This window comes from Lingula anatina, chromosome 2 (assembly GCF_051362555.1).
Source record: "Lingula anatina isolate TDL-2025a chromosome 2, LinAna3.0, whole genome shotgun sequence".
Taxonomy (NCBI): Eukaryota; Metazoa; Brachiopoda; class Lingulata; order Lingulida; family Lingulidae; genus Lingula; species Lingula anatina.
The window spans coordinates 15,064,670-15,088,796 of record NC_141768.1 but is presented as its reverse complement, the minus strand read 5'-3'; the positions used below and the strand labels follow the sequence as shown (position 1 = coordinate 15,088,796).

Below are 24,127 nucleotides of genomic sequence, written 5' to 3'. Positions count from 1 at the left end.
TCAATGTGACATCACTGCGATCTCACAAGTTTTTTATTTCCTCTGCACTATATGGCAACGGTGTGCCAATACCGATCATAAAAGAAACGTAGTAAGCATAGTATTTAATTGAAACTACATTCCTATTTCTTATTCGTACATTAAAACTGCACGTAGGCCTATGATACCTACACATGTAGGCTATATATATTCTGCATATTTCCCTCATAAAATACTTTAATTCATTTATTGATACCCCCCCCCAAAAAAAAAAAAAAAATCCTGCATAGAAAATGTTTTACTTTCTTTGTAAATACATCTAAAATTCATCCGTAAAATACAATATACGCCTTGATTATTTCATAGACGTGAACTACACAGTCTATCGAGGGCCCAAATTTGATTTTTTTTTTTTTTTTTTTACGTCAAGTAAAATCAAAACCAACAATTATTAAGTATTCAAGCTTTGTGTCATGAACTAATATTTTCATGGTAGCAAATAACTCATTAAAGGAGAGCATCACTTTCTGGTGGACTAAAATGATAATTTTCATTCATTTGCAGTCATCTTTTGCGCATTTTTATCACTGCAGAAAAGTGGCGATGATCAAATAGTCATAACTGGTGTTCCTGTTGTTTTACAAAGGTATGGTACGGTCTCTCTATATATATATCAAAGATTTTTCATATTTTTTTTGAAAGAATATATACCTGCATAACATTGTAATATGTATTACATAAAATTGCTGGTCCTGGATAGAACGTGTTACATGTACTAGTAAACATAAGTGACATCCAGTTGATTGCTTCCTCCTTCTCTCGTCAAATCCTATTGATAAGAATGCACAGACAATGACTGCACGCAAATAAATAGAAATTATCATGAGTCACTTTCCTCCTTCACTTATAAAATGAAATGTGTCATTAATGAAAAAAATCAGTTTATTGCTTATTAAACAAGCACTTTTTTCACTTTAAACTCTTTATACAAGGTGCAAAGGAAATCATGATTGTCCTGTTCAACATAAGCTGAATTTCTATAAGATACATAGTGATTATTTAGAATTTTTCACTATTTACCACAGAGTGACTATCCTGCCACTCAAGGACATGTGTAGAAAACTTAAAGAAATTATAATGATGAACATCCTTGTGTAATACATTTGCTGTAATATTACCCAAAAATGTCCATTTAATATATATATTAAATGTTCAAAGAATAATTATCACATGTTGAAAAAAAAGATATAATGCCTATTTGTTAATCTTACAGTTGATAACATTCCTTACAAAATAGGAATGAGAACTACTACTCATTTTGCAAAAAATCAGGTAGACAAATACTCCATGTACAAAAAAAGTTACAACATAAACTACCTTTTATCAGGCAAATAAAATAGCAGGCATCCAATTATATTTATAATTTGATACACAAAAGTACTTAGACACCCAACAGTAATCAAGTGGCAGTATATTTCACTACTCCTGCTTACAGTGCCATTATACACATGCAAGAGCATGATGGTATTGAAAACAAAATCAATATCCAATATACATATAAAATATACATCACGTACCTATATTTTGAAAAGCAAGGTTATATTCATAATAGAAAGAGGTGTGGGGGCACCGTTCTCTGAGACTCTTTGTGCAATTGGAATACAAGAGTCAAAATAAATCCCCTTTTATAAATCTATTTATAATCTTTAAAATATACATCTTCACCTTGGGTATACTGATATTTAGTGAAATAAAAATCATTGGATAAATAAAAAAAAATCAATATTTAACTCTTCATAATGTTAATATTATTGTAATACTCAACTTTTTCATTTAAAATGCACCTGTTAAGATGTGACAAACTCTGATTCCAGTATTGTGATACCATTATGGACAGCCACACAATAAAAGCCAATTAAGCAAAAAGTGACTGATATTAGTCCCTTGTATAAATTGGCACTGGCCTTTGTAGTTAAGAAACAAGTACACTTGGAATTAACTTATGACCACAAAGAGCTCAAAACCCTGCACAATGTTCTTGATGGCTATTGGTAAGCTGAAGATAAGTTATCACGAGACAATATTATATAGAACTTCTTCCTATGCAGGAAACTATCAAAGAAGTGCAAACAGTTCTGATACAAATATTTCTACAATAAAAGTACACATTTTATCAAAATCTAGGTAAACATACTTTTCCAGCAAACAGTTCTGATATCACAGTTATCCATAAAGCTAATACAAAGAATATGTATGAGATTCCAACTTGGAAATTGTTTGGAAGGTGGAAAGCCTTTCCTCCAACCTGAGCCATATCAAAGGCCACTGGGAATATTATTGCAGCATTGCAGAAAAGTAACACTGAAAAACAAGTAAAAATTCATGACAGCATTCCACATCTTGTGCAGAGACCAACGTTAAACAACTCTTAGATTCCATTTATATTTAAATTAATATGCATGTTTCAACTTTTAAAAACTGTTACCTATAAAATGTCCAATCTCACAATAGTTCATCTTTAGTGAGTTTTCTTACTTTGATAAGAATTATTTAAAAACATTATAATCAACAGGTGAGCTTACTATATTTTAAGTTGAATTTTAAAATATTACAAAGAAAAATAAGTAGAAAAGAGATTGGTTGCATGTAATTACTTATCAGAACAAAAAATGAGAGGCAAAATCTTGAGATGTAAGGTTAGTGAAAATAGAATTTAAAAAACAAGAAAAAAAAACCTTATGTAAACCAACATTACATATATCAAACCACTTACTTCCAACAAATCCGAGCCATCGTGCAACTTTAATTACTGCCTCTTTCCAGTAGGAGACAGCATGTAGCACAACAGTGGCACTGACAAACAGTATACCCAAAACTATGAGGATGAATGTCAACACCCACTCAAACCTCAGCGGATGTGGTGTAAAACAGCGCATGTTATCATTTTCACTTTCATAGTACATCTCTATGCATGTCTGGAGTAGACCAATACTTGTATAACCTAGAATTCAGCAAAATTTATATGATATTATGACTTACTATGACTTCAGTACTACTACAACTGTAATACTAGTATTCGTCCCCCCCCCCCCCCCCCCCACCTATTAGTCTGTTTTGATTTTCAATGTCTTTTTTTCTGTCAGTGATGTTTCTGAGATAAAATTATTGAGAAAACAGTGAAAATTGAAGGCTTATAGGTTGGGGGGGGGGGGGGGGGGGGGGGCACCTGATACTAAAAATTAAAGTGCATATATATCTGATACAGATTATGTGGCAACTTTTAACTGCATCATTGCAATTATAATTTAGAAGAGGTTGTGGTTTATATGTTTGTGGGAATCACAAAGTGGGTGGAGAGTATTTGCAGAAAATATGAACGGTAAATTAAATACTACCTCCGACATCCGACACCAACCACATTGGCATTGACAAACTCGCTATCGCAAATAGATCGGCTACCAGAAACAGAGCCCCGGATATAATGCTAAGTTTATCCATTATAATGCCGGTCCTGTCTTGCTGAATCCTGCTTTATATCAGTCGGCTACATCCTTCGAAGTATATACGAAAAAGAGACCGTAAATTGTGCCTGGCAATAAGTACCACTGTTTGTTTTGTTTTCCGCCATGACACTGCAATGTTTCCGGTGAAGATTGAATGTGTTAGTAGTTCCATGAGCGCAATCAACCCTTTCTTGTCGTTCCTGGTGGATGTTACTCGTTAGTTTCTCACCAAAGGAGGTCTAACAATATACTTGATCTTTTCAATTCTATAGTTATTTTTGTGTGGATGTGGTGACATTTCCACTGCATTTGAAAACCTTTTGAATGACATGGGCCCTAATGACGATTTTTGCACTATTGCCAGACCCCACTATTGGTACAGAAGGCCTGTTCAGGCTAGGCCTATATATGCTTGCTTCAGTGCTCTTTCAAGTTTACAGAGTTGCAGACGAAATTTGTCTCTTTGTCTCAAGAAATATTCCATTACAGTGCGATGCACTCTAGAATCAAAAACAGTGATATATGGATCAAGGTTTTAATACCATGTAGGATACCCTTTATGTAAAAACATACTCGTAGGCTAATTTTCTACCCCCACCTGCCAAAAACGACGACGACAACAACAACAAAAACAATAATAATAATAATAATAATAATAATAATAATAATATGCAACAGACTGTACAATACAAATATAAAGTATAAAATGCAAGTAAAACTAAAAGAAAACAAAAATATTTAAATAAATTTAGGCCTACTTAATTATAAATAATTTATCAATTTTATCATGTTCATTAAAAAGTAATTAAAATTCTAGACAGAGAGTTATAATTTAAAGTGATCTAGATGTACATCTTTAATTTATTTTATAAAGTTTCCAAAGAGACCGAAAGCTTGAATGTGATGTTATGGATCTTCAAAGTTTCCAAAGCATTTAAATGGTATTAATTCATCAATGACGGATACAGGGTTTCCAGAACTAGAAGGGGACATTGCAATATTTTTATAGTGAACAGCAGGTGATATCAACAAAATCAGTAAAACAACTGTCTGAACATTTTGATTGTGATCGCACGGAGCCACGAGTCTCCTGTAAGTTAAATATAACTCATAACTTCACTACAGTAAAATGCACAATGATCGCAACATAATGGGAACACATCGTATGGACCCTAGTTTTACACTCATGTTTCCAACGTGATAATTGCCAGTTTTTCTGTATACTACTCGAGCCAGGAGGCGTGTTTATCATTTAATCTGATTGCGGAGTTGGAGCTATCTTCGTAGAATGATTCCTAAGTTTGATGCGTTAGGGGCCTACTGTAATTATTTATACGATCTCTAATATTTATCATTTGAATTTATTTGTGAGATTGAAAAAAATAATAATCAATAAAAAAATAAAATAAAATAAAGTTTAAAAAATCACTGTAAAAGTAGGGTAATTAAAATTATGGAATAGTAATAACGGGCGACGTAGTCTGTTTAAACCACTGACATGATTGCCCACTATAAGCTGTCAGTAGTTTCTAATCCAATCTTATCAAGAACGTCCCCCGCCGTGCTGGACAATAATGACCATGTCATATGTACCCCGGATACCTGTTGCATACATTCTGCTGACAGCGGCCTTCACCTTGCGGCTACTGTGTGTACACATCAACATCTTAATATGAACGGAAGTGTCGCTGACTCAAGTCGCCATTATTGGCAGGTGTAAAACAAGCACACCTTTATGATATCTTCGACTCACCTGTAATTGTGTAATACCGATATGTAGCCTACCTGGGGACTTATGGCAACATAACTTAAAACGAGCTAATTTGATACAATTCTACACTGTATATCACAGGGATTGTGTCAACGCTGTAGGATCAGCAGGTGGTTTTGTAATTATCTCACCTGTTTGGGTTTAATATCCGAGATACTTAGAGACAGCGATGGCGACTGGAGAAGTGACGGCTAATCCAGGAGATGTATTCCCGGTGCTGGCATATGAGGAGTCGGAGGATGATCAACAGACTAAGGCATGTATCATAATCAAATGTGTTCATTCATTGTCTTGTAAAAGTATAGTTCAACATACGTTTAACGTTACATGGTTTGTGGTTGATTGTTACACGGGTCAAATCCATTAAAAACCTTGAAGGCCTACGCGAAATGTACGTAGATTTACGAAACGAATCGCACTGGATTTTTTAAAACCCATACTGTTGCTTGTTAGTTTTGAATTAACAATCATTAATCGGAATGTTTTGTTGTTATTATTATTTTTCAGGTGGAACGTCTGCGGAAGGAGTTGAGCCTGGAGCCGCTGAGATGTGGCAAGTGCCCGCAATGCAGTCGTGCAGTGATAGCATTTACCGTGGCTGCCGTTGTGGCATTGTTACTGGCACTTGTACTGGGCATAGTGCTCAGTTTAAAAGGGATGATGCACTTAAAAGTAATAGATGTATAAACCATAATCAGTAATAAATCATTTTCCCCTTTTTTTACAAAAAATATTATAATGGAGAATGTTGGCATTTTCTTTTATTTTGTGTTTTCTTTTACCATATTTTTACTGTTCATTTCTCTGTGGCGTCCCCTTTCCATTTCATAATTAATTTTTGACAGGCATGTATGTAACTGGTGAGAAATAAAATATTTTAAATAGGGTAATCCTATGTATAATTATATCCCTGCATCATGGTTCATATCTTAGTTCAAATAGGCCAAGTTACCCTTGCTGTAGATCATATAATATTATGTTTATTATATTAAAATATTGATTTTTTGTTTGATACAGATGTAGTTATTTTTGATAGGATAAAATATTCTTTTTTAAGTTTTTATAATATAGATTGCTGTCTATTTTAGAACTACAATTTGAAGATGGAGGACTATGGTGTTCTGCATTTAGAGAATGTCCAGATAAGAGGAAATATAGTGGAATTCCATACCCCTGCTCATAGTGGACTGGACACCACCGACACATGGCATGATTTTGAAACTGTAAGTAAAAAATTCTCTTTTTGCTGACAATCATAATCTTTATGTGAAATATAATAGGTCAAATGGCACTGTCCGAATTGTTGTAAAACATCAGTATGAGCTAACTATCATGAACATCACTGATATGCCTGATGTTGTACTGGCCGGACAGGTATATTAGAGAAAAGGGTTGGGGGTGCAGGCTGCATTTAAAAAAATCCTTTTCTCCTGCTGGAGAGTTTTTTAAAAGAAAAGTTTATAATTGAAGGAATTTTGAAATATATGCAAAAGAATTAACCATTTTGTGGGTTGTTTTTCTGTCTTTTGGAAAGGAGGGATCCAAATTCCCAATTTAAGTTTAGGGGGGGGGTGCAGTCTGCTCTACAAGCTTCCACTGCTTTTGTTATTATTGAAATCACTAATAAGTAATAATAAAATAAAATGTCTTCTATTATTATTTCAGCACTGGACAGGAATAATGGATCAGACGAATTCCATTTGTTTTATAAAGGCATTAAATAGAACAGCTTTCCTCCATCTGGACCTGCTTGAGGAAGTACTGGAAAAAACTAAAGTGGGTATTTATTGTACAAGTATCAGTATGCAAATACCACAGTATGGTGGTTTTAATTGAGTCATCTAATACAATAACTAATAAATAGTAATAATGAATATTATTATTATTTTTTTGTTTAACATGTTTTTAATTTTGCAGGATACAGAAGTAATTTTGTCTTCCCCTGTTGAAAATGATAACTGGATAGCTAGACCCTTGACAATGTTAGAGAGACGAGGATTGAGCCTAGACATTCTTCATGAATGTGTAGCACGTGGCATGCCTCTTCTTCATTTAGTGCAGAACGAAACTGCATCAGGTAAAACAATTTATTTGCCTAATTGACTTGACAGTGATGTTATTGAATGATTTATAAAAACCAGATTCCAAAATTTTGGCAACACTGCATGCATCTTTTTTCATTGATTTTTCCCCTGCTGTCAATTTACTTTGTGCAATTTAAAAAAATGGTTGCAAAGCTGGGCCTTCCCCAGTGCATAAATTATTTAATAGTTTTTTCAATTTGGCAGGTAGAAAATAATTTGTCATTATATACAGACACTGAAAGTATTATTCTGATTATCTGTCTGTTCATGTTGTTACTGTTCAACACATTTGTTTATCCCAAAACTGCCAAATCATATTTATTTACAATGTGTCCTTGTTTTTTTTTAAATTCTGATCACTAATATTTGATTAACCAAAAAATTTGAATTTTAATGAAAAAGAATTTCACGTCAAAGTCTTTGCACCCAATGTAAACAGCTTCAGCCATTGCAATTTAAAAAATTCTATTCCATTCCATTATTTCTTTTGCCAGGTTGCCAGCATGCCTGTGTTCCACGCTTTGCTTTGGAGAGAAACACCACCAGTCCTTCTGGTTTCACTCTCAAAATGGTATCCAAAGACTGTATAAGCTATAGCTCCATCTGCCAAACATGAGTTTTAGTTCTATAAAACACATTTTTATATATTTCTAATGTTTTTACAAGAAATCCTAAGATGCATTGTCCTGAAAGTGAAGTCTCTGAACACTGTAACAGCCCAGGAATTATATCCGATATAATTCCCTGATCAACCTTGGCAGCATTATTTAACATAAAGTCTCAGTCCCATAAAGGTATATAAACAAATAACTTGAAGGTAATTATAATATGTCTTTCTATGGTCATGATGCTGTACTTTAGTCTTTGGTAGGGGTACATTTGAGCTTTTCTGCCATTTTTATAAGCTTTTTATAATGAAGCAGGCAATCGAGAAATTGTTTTGTAATGGATCCTTAACACACGATGCCTAATGCATAATGCCTGAGACATTACACTTACGTTTGTCAGGATGAATAAGGGTCGACTTGAAACAGCTGATATTAAACATGAAACAGCTAGTCTCTCAAATAAAAATCTCTCTGAAATGGGCATCTCCTCTTTAACTTCAAATTTCATATCACAATATACTGAAAATTGCTCTGAATGTAGCATGTTTATCACTTAAACTTACTTTTTCTTCCTTTGAGCTCTTTAATCTCATTTTTTATGCAGCAACAAAAGAGAATTATTTTTCTAATATGAATAGCCATTTTTCATTTGTTGAGACTGTGCAGTTTACATGATTGCATTTTACTTGTTTATTACTTTAGACAACTTACAAATGACTTTTTTAGTTCTTAAATTAATTGTCTAATATATGTATAAAATAGTTACAAAAAGTTTTTGTGAATGCACTTTTATACAAGTGTGTATTGAATGTAAAAAGGTGCTTTGGTTTTGCCAAGATACTATATAGGCTAGAAAAATATGCAGATATGTATATATTTTATATTCTGTAATCTATTATAAAGAAGTCAATAATAAAGCATGATAACCCATATTTATTGGTAGAATTGTATTTGAATTTCCCTTCAATAAAGCAATAATTACCAAAAGCAATGATATGGAATTACCAAAGTAGGATTTGACCTGCAAGCTAAAACATCTTTATTAAAGATTTTAACAAAAGAAAAAAGACTACATAAGATCTGAGATCTTAAGTCAAATCTTATACAGCTTTATGTAAAGAAAGTGAAAAGAAAAAAATCACAATGGAAGTATTGCTCCCACACGTAACTAGACAGTAATGTGTCTGTATACATACAGTGTCTGTATATTAAAATACTTATTGGGACAACGGTCAGAATAAATTTAAATGCATTGGGACCTTAAAGTGATAAAGTGTAGGATTTCAAACACAGGTAAAGCACCTTCCACACACCATTCACACACTGAGGAAAAATTCTTGCAAATAATGATTTAAAATATGTGTATTTTAAGAGACTCTTAGTAGGCTTAGCATATAACAAATTTACTTTTCAAGTCATATGAATGTTTTTTTTTCTACAATTTCCCATTTTTTCTTTAGATCGGCTGCTTTTTGAGGACTCATAAATGCCATAAATCTATGTTGCAAAAGATAATCAAATTTACCCCCTTCCTGGGCCACCTGTCAACCATTTTTAATTGATAGTTTTAAATAGCATGGCAAATAAATAGCAAAACATTGCTTACGCATGTGTTATTCAGGACTTTTCGTTTCCCGAATTGTTACAGAGCTATGGAATGTGTCAGGAAAAGATAATCAAACCTGGTTAGTCTAAGAAAAATAGTGTTTAACACAGGAATTGTAAAGTTTGAGCATTTTTTTTTTTTTTTGGGGGGGGGGTCTACTGTACACTTTTGAAACATAATGTAGCATATTTAGGCTTTTGATGGTTGAATTGATACATACACATATCCTTGGAAAGATAATTGTATCATATAAACTGTGGGAACCTATCCTTAATGTTGTACTACACATAAAACTTATTCCAAGGCTTGTCAAAAATGACAATGGTAGGAGTCTCACTTGTAAAATATAATGCTTAACAACTTCACAGAGTTGTTTTTAAATAGTCCCCATGATTGATACCATAACATGGTTCATTGTTCTTTATTGCAGCCCAGGACATACCCCCAGTTATGGTATAAACACCAATATCCCCACCAGGTGTCACTGTAATAAGCCCAGCAGCACCTGCTGCCTCCTCAATTCTTTTAGCCAGTTGGTGCAGGGCTTTCTCACTGGCCTGCTGGGCACTGTTACCTAGAGGATTAGATACAAACTTTATCACAAATATGTTGACATGTGTTTATCGTTTTTGTGAAGTAGTGTATACACATTTTGACAATTTAAATTTACTTATTAATTTTTACAAATATCTTTTTAGAAAGAAGAAATAATATAAAAATATGCCAGTCCATCGGTTAATGAAAGAACTACCTTTTGCTATGAGTTCAATGACCAATTTTGCTAGACATAACCGTGCTATAGCTTCCCCATGCCCTGTTGTAGACACTGCCCCATATTGATTGTCGGCATAACCACCAGCACCTGGGGTTAGTATATACAGCCAGTCAGTTTAAATAAGGATGTCAAGTTGTTATAATATAAATAAATAGTGTCAAGTTGCAATGATATTAATGATTAGTGTTAAAAATATTGATGCAAGGAAGACAGTATTTAAATGTGATGTCAGAGGCAGCATTTATGAGATTGTTAATATAACCGAAGATGATGTTACATGTATTCAGATGTGAATAAAAAGGATGTGCTTACCAACAATTGGAACATCTCCAACTCTCCCACACATTTTAGCAGTGATGCCACCAGTAGATGTCGCACTAGCCACGTTTCCAAGATAATCCACAGCTACAGCCCCTACTGTTTCATGTTCAGCACTCGATGAAGGTAGAGTTTCATGGAGTGCCCTAAGAACAGATACACAAAAGATAAAAGAATATTTGTAAGTTTTATGGTATGAAGCATTTCTGGAAGAAACCTGCAATCTGCAGTATTCTCAATGGGTTACATGATGATGGAAATCTTAAGAAAGCTGACTGCCCAGCAGATATCATGATACTGCCATAAAATAATTGTTTTACTTGTCTCCATATACATCTAATTTTACATCCATCTAATCAATAGCGATCTTCAAAATTGAATTTCACCCTAATTGACCTTGCATTTTAGTTGTTAAGTCTACAGAACATATTTTTATGGATAATAGACTCTAATAAATAAATGAATAAATAAATAAATTTGATTTTATTATTACTATCATTTAAGTTTCACATACTGTAATTTAACAAGCACCTCATATCAATGGTCTTTACAAAATTAACGTTTTTTAATGCCTACCTTTTCTCATATCCTCCTACAGTTGCTTTAGTATAGGATGATGTGTATGTCTTCAATGAATCTAAAGACCTTCCAGTGACAAGATATAACGGATCTACTTCCTGAATATTCATCTTTGAAGCAAAGACATTTGCACCCTTGTCTACTATCAACATGTGATCTGTCTGAATTGAAAACACTTATATGATAAGAATAAGAATACAAGTTGAGGAAATTTTAGATCAAAATAACAAATTAAATTTTAATGCTTTTATGTACACAAGAACACCATGGGTACATAAAGTAAATTTATATATTTAAGACATGATGTTATCCTAAAATATTCTATCGTGAGAGTTTTTGAAAGAAAATATATAATGGAAAGGCAATACAATAATAAATGGTTAAAGATTTTATTCAAAAGGGTTGCCAGGAAATACCACATTAAAACAATTTTTGATCATGTTTTGATACTCCTCCACTTGCATGTTCTCATACATCCAAAAACCTACAACATAAATGTCATCAAACTGTATCCCAACTGTTCTACTGTATATCTAATGCATTCTCACCTTGTCCATCACTAGCTTTGCAAGTTCTATAGCATTTTTTATATTTTTCACTGTTGCCACTGCACCAGAATTCAGTGTCTGCCCGTCACACAACAGTGCATCCATTTCTACAGTACCCGCCACTGTCAGTTTGGAGCCTGTGCCTTGAGGAAGATAATGAAGTCACTCACTGCAGGTAATTGTAATTATGAGTTATTCACTAACACCAAAAGAAAGACTCTCTGAAGAAAGACTTTTTCACTGAAATATTTCCTTTAATGCAACACACCATGGTGAAATGATCCTGGGAAAGAGTGGAACCAAGTATGATGTTAGAAAACATCTACTTGCTTTAAAAAAAGGTCCAGAAAAATTTAAATACCTGCATTAAATGAAGGATTATCTTCCATCACTTTGACAGCTACAACTACTGCATCTACTGCACTGCCTCCATCTTTCAGAACCTGATAGCCTGCTTTACTAGCAGCCAAAACCCCTTCTGTGTATGCTTCATACTTCTGACTGCCAGAAGGGATAAATCCTGATCCAGCACCCCCATGAACAACTATACAGGGTGTTACATCTGACTGCACAGCTGCTGGGGTGGGTGGAACAGAAAGCTAGATTTTGAAGAAAATTAAAAATAAATAAATAACACAAGACATGTGTGAACCCCAACTCTGAGTTTCATGGATATACCCATAGAGTATGCCCGATCATCAGGTGTTTATTATATCATTTTCCATTATAGTGAAAATAATTCTAACCATTGTGCAACAGGCAAGCATGGACCATACTTAACATTACATAACTTGTATGTTGGAATTATTTAATTGAAAGTAGATAAAAATGGTGCATAGATTTTTCAGCACGATTACCAAAACAAGTAAAAGAGCAGACAAAAAATCTGTTTGTTCACAAACAAAGACAAATTACAATAAAAAGTCTCTCATATTCATTTATTGTATATAATGTAACATTATGTACATATTTTTGGAAAATTGACACCAAAACTAAAGGAGTTGCGTTGCTCACTTTTTGTGAACTATCCAGAACCCCAATTCCTTCTTCACCAGGATTCAGACCCCACTTTAGGTCCCCATTTCTCATGGCTGCCCATGCCATCCTCTCTGTGTTGAAATGCATGCCAAGTTCCCCTTTATTACTGACAACAACAGCGCCCCCGGTACCCTGCACCTTCCTGGACATTGAAGTTAGTGCTGCTTCAACGCCTTGCTGAGCAGTATGACCTAAAATAATGAGACAAAAAGCAAAACAACTAAATAACCACTATTCAAATGATTTCTTTTTAAATAACTAAATATCCAAAAAATTAACTAAGTAAAAAATAATAAATAAAACAACAACAAGGGCAATAATTATAATAGTAAAGATTATAAAGCAATTTCTTAAAAAAGTTGATAAAAACTAAACATTTTCTCTTTATTGATAAAAACATGTGCATAGCAGTTTTTATCTTTTGTTAAAGAGTGAAAGTAAGTATCTTACCGTCTGCCATAAGTTGAATAATGTGTCTGGCCAGGCACACCTTCAAGATGGACTCCCCATGACCTGTACATGACACAGCTCCTACATCATTGTCACAATATCCACCACTGCCTGGAGTAAGACATGGCAATTAGCATGTGAGTGATGTTAAAAGTATTACAAACTAGAGGATCAGAGAGGCGATACCGCCTCCGAATATTGTACCACCAGCTGGAGCAAGCGCATTCGTATAGACCCCCACATACACAAAATAAGGGACACAGCCACCAGTCTTATGCTTGACAAGCTATAAAAATGCAATCAACAAGAATTTTCAAAATACGCAAAAAATATATATAACTTAAAATGGTACAATCAAAGTTAAGTTCATCGTAAGGTAGGTCAAAGGTCAATTTCAAGGTCGCAGTAAATTGCCAGTATATGACTTCCTATTCAACTTCAATAGTAACTATGGACCTATCTCTGCCATGTTTGGAGTTAAAAGAGAAAGAAATTAGCAGAGTTCAGTTCATGATTATAAGTAGGTCAAAGGTCAATTTGAAGGTCACATATAGATTGCCAGTATATGACTTCCTATTCAAGTCCAATAGTAACTACGGACCTATCTCAGCCAGTTTTGGAGATAAAAGGAAACCAAAATTTGCAAAGTTCAGTTCATGGTGAAAAGTAGGTCAAAGGTCAATTTCAAGGTCACAGTAAGATTGCCAGTATATGACTTCCTATTCAAGTCCAATAGAAACTACGGACCTATCTCTGCCAGTTTTGGAGATAAAAGGGAAGCAAAATTTGCAATGTTCAGTTCATGGTGAAAAGTAGGTCAAAGGTCAATTTTAAGGTCACATTTAGATTGCCAGTATATGACTTCCTATTCAAGTTCAATAGTAACTATGGACCTATCTCGGCCAGTTTTGGAGACAAAAGGGAAGCAAAATTTGCAAAGTTCAGTTCATGGTGAAAAGTAGGTCAAAGGTCAATTTTAAGGTCACATTTAGATTGCCAGTATATGACTTCCTATTCAAGTTCAATAGTAACTATGGACCTATCTCTGACAGTTTTGGAGATAAAAGGGAAGAAAAATTTGCAAAGTTCAGTTCATGGTGAAAAGTAGGTCAAAGGTCAATTTTAAGGTCACATATAGATTGCCAGTATATGACTTCCTATTCAAGTTCAATAGTAACTATGGACCTATCTCTGCCAGTTTTGGAGATAAAAGGGAAGAAAAATTTGCAAAGTTCAGTTCATGGTGAAAAGTAGGTCAAAGGTCAATTTTAAGGTCACATATAGATTGCCAGTATATGACTTCCTATTCAAGTTCAATAGTAACTATGGACCTATCTCTGCCAGTTTTGGAGACAAAAGGGAAGCAAAATTTGCAAAGTTCAGTTCATGGTGAAAAGTAGGTCAAAGGTCAATTTTAAGGTCACATTTAGATTGCCAGTATATGACTTCCTATTCAAGTTCAATAGTAACTATGGACCTATCTCTGCCAGTTTTGGAGACAAAAGGGAAGCAAAATTTGCAAAGTTCAGTTCATGGTGAAAAGTAGGTCAAAGGTCAATTTTAAGGTCACATTTAGATTGCCAGTATATGACTTCCTATTCAAGTTCAATAGTAACTATGGACCTATCTCTGACAGTTTTGGAGATAAAAGGAAAGCAAAATTTGCAAAGTACAGTTCATGGTGAAAAGTAGGTCAAAGGTCAATTTTAAGGTCACATTTATATTGCCAGTATATGACTTCCTATTCAAGTTCAATAGTAACTATGGACCTATCTCTGCCAGTTTTGGAGATATAAGGGACTAAATGTTATAATTTTGGAGTTACCATAATGTGCCTTAAATTTCGTACAGAAAAAATTAATTAAAATAAAGAAAATGTCATTTTGGTCAAAATTCTTGAAATAAGAGGTGCTCTGAAGTTTCAGAAGTTCAAGTTTGATGAAATAATGTCATTTTTGAACACAAGTTGTCTGCTTTGCCAAGCCTTATGTTTTATTTTTCCAGAGTTCAAAATTTATTATCCATTACCGTACTGCACATTTTGCTTTTACCACCAATATGTACTTTTTGATACAGCGTAACTCGAAAACCGTATGGAATACAAAAAAACCGAGACCACCTCCAGTATTGGGCTTTACATGCAAAGTTCAGTTCATGGTGAAAAGTAGGTCAAAGGTCAATTTTAAGGTCACATTTATATTGCCAGTATATGACTTCCTATTCAAGTTCAATAGTAACTATGGACCTATCTCTGCCAGTTTTGGAGATAAAAGGGAAGCAAAATTTGCAAAGTTCAGTTCATGGTGAAAAGTAGGTCAAAGGTCAATTTTAAGGTCACATTTAGATTGCCAGTATATGACTTCCTATTCAAGTTCAATAGTAACTACGGACCTATCTCTGCCAGTTTTGGAGATAAAACGGAAGCAAAATTTGCAAAGTTCAGTTCATGGTGAAAAGTAGGTCAAAGGTCAATTTTAAGGTCACATATAGATTGCCAGTATATGACTTCCTATTCAAGTTCAATAGTAACTATGGACCTATCTCTGCCAGTTTTGGAGATAAAAGGGAAGAAAAATTTGCAAAGTTCAGTTCATGGTGAAAAGTAGGTCAAAGGTCAATTTTAAGGTCACATATAGATTGCCAGTATATGACTTCCTATTCAAGTTCAATAGTAACTATGGACCTATCTCTGCCAGTTTTGGAGATAAAAGGGAAGCAAAATTTGCAAAGTTCAGTTCATGGTGAAAAGTAGGTCAAAGGTCAATTTTAAGGTCACATTTAGATTGCCAGTATATGACTTCCTATTCAAGTTTAATAGTAACTACGGACCTATCTCAGCCAGTTTTGGAGATAAAAGGAAAGCAAAATTTGCAAAGTTCAGTTCATGGTGAAAAGTAGGTCAAAGGTCAATTTTAAGGTCACATTTAGATTGCCAGTATATGACTTCCTATTCAAGTTCAATAGTAACTATGGACCTATCTCTGACAGTTTTGGAGATAAAAGGGAAGAAAAATTTGCAAAGTTCAGTTCATGGTGAAAAGTAGGTCAAAGGTCAATTTTAAGGTCACATATAGATTGCCAGTATATGACTTCCTATTCAAGTTCAATAGTAACTATGGACCTATCTCTGCCAGTTTTGGAGATAAAAGGGAAGAAAAATTTGCAAAGTTCAGTTCATGGTGAAAAGTAGGTCAAAGGTCAATTTTAAGGTCACATATAGATTGCCAGTATATGACTTCCTATTCATTTTCAATAGTAACTATAGACCTATCTCTGCCAGTTTTGGAGATATAAGGGACTAAATGTTATAATTTTGGAGTTACCATAATGTGCCTTAAATTTCGTACAGAAAAAATTAATTAAAATAAAGAAAATGTCATTTTGGTCAAAATTCTTGAAATAGGAGGTGCTCTGAAGTTTCAGAAGTTCAAATTTGATGAAATAATGTCATTTTTGAACACAAGTTGTCTGCTTTGCCAAGCCTTATGTTTTATTTTTCCAGAGTTCAAAATTTATTATCCATTACCGTACTGCACATTTTGCTTTTACCACCAATATGTACTTTTTGATACAGCGTAACTCGAAAACCGTATGGAATACAAAAAAACCGAGACCACCTCCAGTGTTGGGCTTTACATGCTCTACAAAATGCAAAAAAAGAATGGGTCTCTAGCATTAACGGTTCCCGAATTAGAGACAGTTTTCAGTTTCGGTATCTTATGGCCGCTACTCCCGTGAAAATGCACCGATTGACCCCAAATTCATGGAGATGAAAGATGACCTGAAGGGTAACACTTTCCAATAAAATTATTGGTTAAGTCTGTGTGGTGTCTTAATAACAGGGCAAAAAAATTTTTTTTCGTAAAAAATTTCATTTTTTTGAAAATTTTGGCCCATTTGACCTTGAAGTAAAGGTCAAAGGTCAAATCCAAGGGTATATTTGAAATCTACACATATGACTTTTGGAAAGCCGTCTATAGAAATTTTTCCCATAACTCCTTCCGTAGGGTAGATAATTAGCATTTAATTTTGCCATTTTTAGACAAGGGTGCATTGCAATGAGTGCCACACCCAGACCCCAATACCGACAAAGCCCAAATTTTACGTGGAACGAGTTGAGATTATAGGTGACCTAAATCCATGAGATGGGTATGGGGGGCCTTACCGTCTAGGAGGAGAAGCGGTAACGGTAGCCGTCCGGCGGAGCCGGCGGAGCCGGCGGAACGATCCGGACGAGACCGAAACCATGTGTACCGCCAGCGCTAACGCTGGTGGTACAATTATACTGTGTAACATTATCATTATACACGTACCATCCCACATAAAATTCCTAACTGCTACACCACTATCATGATAAAATTGTGGCATTTATGACACCTTACGATGGACAAAAACTCCAAACTCTGTCTTATCAAGGCAATGTGTGAAGCTCAAATAAAATCACACATTTCTTTTTAAAAGAACAATAGTTTTTCAAATTATGAATTATAAATTATACCAATGAGTGGACTGTCCCCTACTCTTCCTGCCATTTTTGCAGTTATTCCACCAGTAGAAGTTGCACATGCCACATTTCCATTGCTATCCACTGCCACTGCCCCTACTGTATCATGATCAGACTGTCTGAAAATCAATTCCACATTTCAAGATGAAACCAGACTCCAAATACTATCCAAATACTGGCACCCTTCTGTCTTCATGCAGAATTAAACTTAATTCAATTATCATACTTGATTTTAATTTTAATGTGAGAAGATGATTCAGTACTTTGTCTTACTACATTAGTGCACTTAATAAATACTACATTAGTGCACTTAATAAATGGGACAGTAAAAGCAAAATATATCACCATCATTGCACCTACTTTTCTCCAATCTTTAATTAAAATTAATTTAATTTAAAATTAATCTTAAGAATGTAAACATCACCTCAGAAAAAAAATCACACCCTTACAACCTCAAAACTCATACCTTTCTCTAAACAGAACTTTTACAGTTTTTCTGAACTGCATGTAAGTCTCCCACTCTCTTTTGCTCTCTTCTGTGACCAGTATTTCAACAGGAACCTCTTCTATTCCCTGACTTTTAGCAAATGTATTAGCACCTTGGCCTGATAGAAGAACATGGTCAGTCTGCGAAAAAAAAAAAAAATAAACTCATGGTTATCACAGACTGGTAATTAAAGAAGCTTACAGTAAACAAACTCACCACTCACAAAACTTACAGATAAACTTTAGGGTGGCCTATTTCAGTACTACAGTTGTATTCAATTTTCTTTTCTGTAGCAAGAAAATTACATTATACAAATGAACTATTTTATATTTCCTGGTGAGAATCACACTCAGGAAATAATAAAAAAATAAATTAAAAACATAATAAGAGACATATTGTATTATGTTGTGTTCTGTTGTGTTGTGTTATGTTTTGATAAAATCATATGTGGTAAAGAACAATGACTCATTTTATCACTGATGAAATGGAAGCTTAAAACATTCATAAAGCAATAAGTATATGATTACAATAAACTCTTCTTCATCAAATCAAATATTATTACATTTTTCATGACTAGTCTAGCAAGTTGAACTGGGTTCTTTATGTTCTTCACACAGCAAACTCCACCTGCTGCTAGAGACTTTCCTTCCATTATCATAGCATCTAACTCTACTTCTCCATCTTCATTCAGTACAGCTCCAGTGCCTAAATACACATGCATCTCTTGTTAATATGAATATTTCTCACCAAATGTGAACAATATTGACTGATTACTTTTGCTAGACAGACCCATTACTTTTTTCTAGATAATGCCATAACTATCACAGCACTGAAAGACATGTAACACTTTGTAACAAAGGCAAGCATATACTATCCATCACTATTAATACTTTGTTTCTGCATGTGAAACGGGAAATCAAATATTTAATATGTGCTAGAATACCTGCATCAAAAGCAGGGTTATCTTCCAGTAATATAACAGCTGCTTCCACAGCATCCAAGGCACTTCCCCCTCCCTGTAGAATCTCATATCCTCTCTGTGCAGCTTCTTTCACTCCTAGCACACTGGCCTCGGCCAGATTATCTGGGATAGCCCATGCTCCACCATGGATTACTATTGCAGGTAACATCTCTGACTGTTGATGGTGTGTATATATATATATAAAAGCTGGAATAGAAGACGAATTAAGTTTTAAATACACTGATGGTACATGTATATGTTTGGAAATCACTGGTGGGATTCTAGCCATCCTAGCTGACTGCTTCCAAATTAAAATTAGAAAAGAAAGCAATCAAAACAGCTATCCAAGATAACAGCATGATGATAAAAATAATGATTTCATATTAAATTGTTCAAATTGTTAATAGTTCAAAAAGTCACATTTTTATTAACAGAAGAAAAATACAGGGTCTATTCACTCCCCAGCAATTAAGTGCATGCATGATGGTACAATCTATTTAGAGCACCCAATCTACCTGTGTTATTGAAATATAAACAGCTGCCTGTCATCATAGACACCTAAATGAGAGTTGGCAGCTGCTATAAAATGGTCTTCAGGTTTTTGCTGTTTTAGCCTTTAATTTCCTTTGAAACTGGCACCCATACTTGGCTGGTATCTCAAACATTATACCAGGAATCAAGGGGACCTAGAAACAGTCTTTAATTACATCTAAAATGGGCAAAAGTAAGAAAAGAAAGAAGTCTCCAAACTCTGATGTAAGGAAGGAAGAAGACAGTTCATTCAGCAGTGCTCAGTCATCTTCTTTCATGAGTAGCCTAATTAGTGCTGCAGGGAATGTTTTACATCTCAACAAGGGCACTACCAACAAGGTAAATGAAAGCAAAAGTGGGTCTAACAATCCAATGCCCGAGGCTGTTACATCTACTCCTTTGACAACAACTACTGATGAGGAAAATTGTATTCAAACCACAAATAAGAAACTTGACCACATTCTACAAAAGCTGGACAGCCTTACATCTCATATGACTTATATTGAGAAAAGAATAGAGAGTTACGATAAACTAATCGGTCTTGTCTCAACAAGAATTGATGTGTGTGAACTTAAAAACCAGGATATGGAAAGTGAACTTCAGGCAGTCAAAAACAGAACTGAGACACTGAGAAATCAACTTGCTAAACTCAATGAAGATCTTGTGGACTTGCGATGCAGGTCTATGCAGTCAAACTTGGTATTTACTGGCCTGAAAAATGAATCAAGGTCTGAAGACACCGAAGATAAAATACGTCAATTCCTGTATTATGAATTGGGTATAGAAAAGAATATAAAATTTGGAAATGTTCACAGATTCGGAAGACATCAGAGAGGCCAAGACAGACCAATAGTAGCAAGATTTATACACAACACAGACAAAGAGTTGGTGAAATCACAAGCTTACAAGCTAAGAGGCTCTGTCTTTGGCATCCGAGAGCAATACCCACCGGAAATCGAAAGCAGGAGAAGGTTGCTCTATCCGATAATGAAACAGGAGAGGCAAAATGGAAACTATACACGCATGGTGAGAGATAGACTATATGTGAATGGTGAATTGTACAGGAGCCCAGATTGTGACCATACAGAGGTTTTTCGGCAATATCCCTCTGACAGACCAGGGCAACAGATCCCACCAAACAGGGAAACACCTAACATAAGGGGCTCCCAGCAAGGCATGGATCAAGAGGCGACAAATCATTTTCAAGAGTGGCAGCAAGACCATGAAGCCCCTTAGGGATGTGGCCAAGGTCCAATGACAGTATGTGACAACAGCAAGGGACAACTGGATACAATCACTCCATGTGCTCCGTGCATCGAAAGTGTAGTTACAGGCAGTGAAATAACCAGGTTATGTATCACGTGTTATAATGCAAATGGACTCAAATCGAAAGTTAATCACCCCGATTTCTGTAAATTACTACTAGAATCAGACATTTTAGGAGTCACAGAGACTTTTGCAGAACATGATGGTGAATTCGGGACAATCTCAGCTTTGCACACCTCTTTTGATAAACCCAGGGTCTTAACAAGAAAAGGAGGAGTGTGTATTTTTATCAAAAATCACTTGCTTAAGTTAGTTAAAAATGTCATAAATACCTATACCGATATGGTTTTTCTAATTTTGGATGGGAACTTTTTCAATAGTGATTTAGATATTTTACTAGGTTGTCTATACATTGCCCCAGAGGGATCAGTGCTGTATACCACTTTAAATGAAACAAATGGTATTCAAAGGTTAGAAAATGTACTGCTCGAAATTTTCACAAAATATGGGGACTTAAAACTTTTCTTAATGGGGGACTTAAATGCACGAACTGGTAATTTGCCAGATTATTGTGACGACAGCTTACGACATCTGGACCTTGAGGGGATTTATGACAGGGATGATTTTTGTATGCCCAGGGTTTCAAAGGACATCACTGAAAATAATTTTGGAAGATCTTTGATAGAGCTATGTATAGGTCAAAATATGCACATGTTAAATGGCCGCATTGCACCAGATATTGGAGGTGAATTCACATGTCAGAAGTACAATGGCTGCAGTGTTGTTGATTATATTTTGTTACATACAGACCTTTTCATGTGTGTAGATACATTTGAGGTTCTATCCTTAGATATATCAGATCATTTCCCCATCTCATGTCAAGTCCAGTGCAGGGATGTTTCAAACAAACCCGAAAATGCAATAAGCACATGCAAGCGCAAACTGTACAAATGGAACAACAAAAAAGCAAATAGGTTCCTTGGTAATTTACAAAATGATAATATTTTTAGTTTAGGCCATTTCAATTACTTATTGCAGATGAATGATGTGAACAATGCTGAACAAATGTTAGAAGGTCTACTACAACGGTCAGGTACTCTCTTCTTAGCCAGGGAAAACAAAGTTCAAAGAAATCAACCTAGGTGGTGGGATCAAGAATGTGATTTATTAAAACAACTTAAATTCAAATGTCTCAATGATTTCAGGAAGTCAAATAATCAAAATGATTTTAAAAAATATAAGGAATGTAAGAGTAAGTTTAAGGCACTTTGTGAAATGAAGAAAAACTCTTACACTGCAAATGAAGTCGAGCAATTGCACACTTTAAAAACCACAAAGGAAATGTGGAATTATATAAAGTCTCTGAAAAGTGCTCAGTCTATTAAAAAGAATAATATCAGCCCACAAGCATGGCAAAATCATTTTTACAAGTTATTAAATGAAAATGTAAATGACATCGAAAAGAGCTTCATAACATATATCGAACAGTATACTGAATGGTTTGAGCACATACAGCCTTTAAATAGTTGCAATACTCTAAATGAGCCATTCACTATGGATGAACTATCAAATGTTGTACGCACCATGAAAAATGGAAAATCTCCAGGTCCTGATGGATTAGTGATTGAAATGTTTAAATATGGCTTCAACCATTTATCACCACTGTTGTTAAATCTTTATAATACTGTATTAGTAGTGGAAAATTCCCCTCTAGCTGGTGCAATGCCATTCTGTATCCATTGTTCAAATCCATTGTCTGGGAGGCTCAGGGTGTGGGAAATTCTGTTTTATTTATTAAAGTTTTCAGAGAAAGATTAGTAGATAATGCTGGCCAAATATGGCACAGTAACATATGTAAGAGCAGCAAACTGGATACTTATTCATTATTTAAGAGTACGTTAACACTGGAGTGTTACTTATTAAGCATTAAAAATGTAAAACATAGAACCTCACTAGCAAGATTCAGATGCGCAAATCACCTACTAAATATTGAGAGCGGTAGATGGAAAGGTATAGAAAGATGCAATAGACTCTGTTTAATCTGTAAAAAACATAATATTTATGATGTTGAGGACGAATATCATTTTTTAATGACATGTGTAGCATATACAGAATTAAGAGAAAAATATTTGCCAGTGAATAACCCTACTAAAGAAAGTTTTTTAAGATTAATGAACACAAAAAACACAAATTTAATATCTAGTTTAGCTGTTTATATATTTAATGCTTTTTTATTAAGAAAAGAAATTTTAGATCACTGACAAAAATTAATAATCTTTAATACTTCTCACGGACTTTATTATTATTATTATTATTATTATTATTATCATGTACTATGGGCCGGAGGCCTTGAAAAACTAAATAAATTATCTATCTATTCCTAAATGCACTTTTTTATGATGGGCTTTTTGCACAAATGTCAAAAATCCTGTATACTTCCAGCCTTACAAAGAACCAGGATGCATTTCTTTGAAGCATTTTAATGAGAGCATGAGGTTTTTGAGCGCTTTCTAACTTGTATTAATACCACCCCACCACAAACTTCACTGGTGGTATGTTAAGTCTGACTCAGTCATGTCATATTTTTCTGTTGCCTTAAATTAAGGCTTAAATGGTTGAAAATCAAAAGTCACAAATCAAACCATTAAGTTGCCTAATGGCACGGCTACGATTAGTCTATATTTGTACAGCCGAAGTCCACCTACAGCACGTAGGAGTATTATAACGGTTAGGATTAAACTCACCTCACAGATAAACGAAGATAACGCTATGCACTATGAAACCGAAACCCCCTATGAAACGATGTCCCTGTTTGTTGCAGCAAGTTTCTTAGCAAACCAGTCCCTTTTCTTCTTCAAATAAGAAACGCGCCAAGTCTTCAGCTTGTACCCAACGAACACTCCAGTAAAGAAAGCAATACCAGCTATGATCGCTAATTTCTTATCTTCGGGGCTCATGGTATTCGGTAAAGATAATATAAGCTCTTTGGTGTGCTAGCGAATAAGGGGTCGTCGTCTCTTTTAGCCTCGTTTAGGGTACTTTGATAACAGTGTATATGCTCTCTTTGAACGAGGCTTCTTGGCGGGGAAAATCACCAAATGACCCATTTATATATTCTA

The 24,127-nt window shown here is 34.6% G+C and overlaps 3 protein-coding genes across 4 annotated transcripts; 1 reads left to right on the top strand and 2 right to left on the bottom strand.

Moving 5' to 3' along the window:
• Positions 1–903: 903 nt before the first annotated feature.
• Positions 904–3,765, bottom strand: LOC106154521 (modulator of smoothened protein). The gene is made up of 3 exons (XM_013528883.2): positions 3,375–3,765; positions 2,753–2,980; positions 904–2,340 (listed from the first exon to the last, which is right to left on the bottom strand). Exons 1-3 carry the CDS (start codon positions 3,475–3,477, stop codon positions 2,153–2,155), a joined length of 519 nt encoding a protein of 172 aa, XP_013384337.1. The 5' UTR covers positions 3,478–3,765; the 3' UTR covers positions 904–2,152.
• Positions 3,766–5,111: 1,346 nt separating this feature from the next.
• On the top strand, positions 5,112–8,877 carry LOC106154561 (uncharacterized). Its single transcript, XM_013528955.2, has 6 exons — positions 5,112–5,509; positions 5,761–5,925; positions 6,342–6,476; positions 6,919–7,029; positions 7,171–7,330; positions 7,832–8,877. Exons 1-6 carry the CDS (start codon positions 5,423–5,425, stop codon positions 7,951–7,953), a joined length of 780 nt encoding a protein of 259 aa, XP_013384409.2. The 5' UTR covers positions 5,112–5,422; the 3' UTR covers positions 7,954–8,877.
• LOC106154560 (isoaspartyl peptidase/L-asparaginase) lies at positions 8,859–24,039 on the bottom strand. 2 transcript variants are annotated; one of them, XM_013528953.2, is made up of 13 exons: positions 23,753–24,039; positions 19,194–19,418; positions 18,813–18,955; positions 18,230–18,390; positions 17,758–17,882; positions 13,260–13,370; positions 12,786–13,000; positions 12,133–12,370; positions 11,772–11,914; positions 11,221–11,384; positions 10,639–10,790; positions 10,303–10,413; positions 8,859–10,125 (listed from the first exon to the last, which is right to left on the bottom strand). In XM_013528953.2, the coding sequence occupies exons 2-13, from the start codon at positions 19,378–19,380 to the stop codon at positions 9,914–9,916; spliced, it is 1,962 nt and encodes a 653-aa protein (XP_013384407.2). In that variant the 5' UTR covers positions 19,381–19,418; positions 23,753–24,039; the 3' UTR covers positions 8,859–9,913. The 2 variants fall into 2 exon arrangements, with proteins under 2 accessions (XP_013384407.2, XP_013384408.2); XM_013528954.2 differs by lacking the exon at positions 10,303–10,413.
• Between the last annotated feature and the right edge of the window lie 88 nt (positions 24,040–24,127).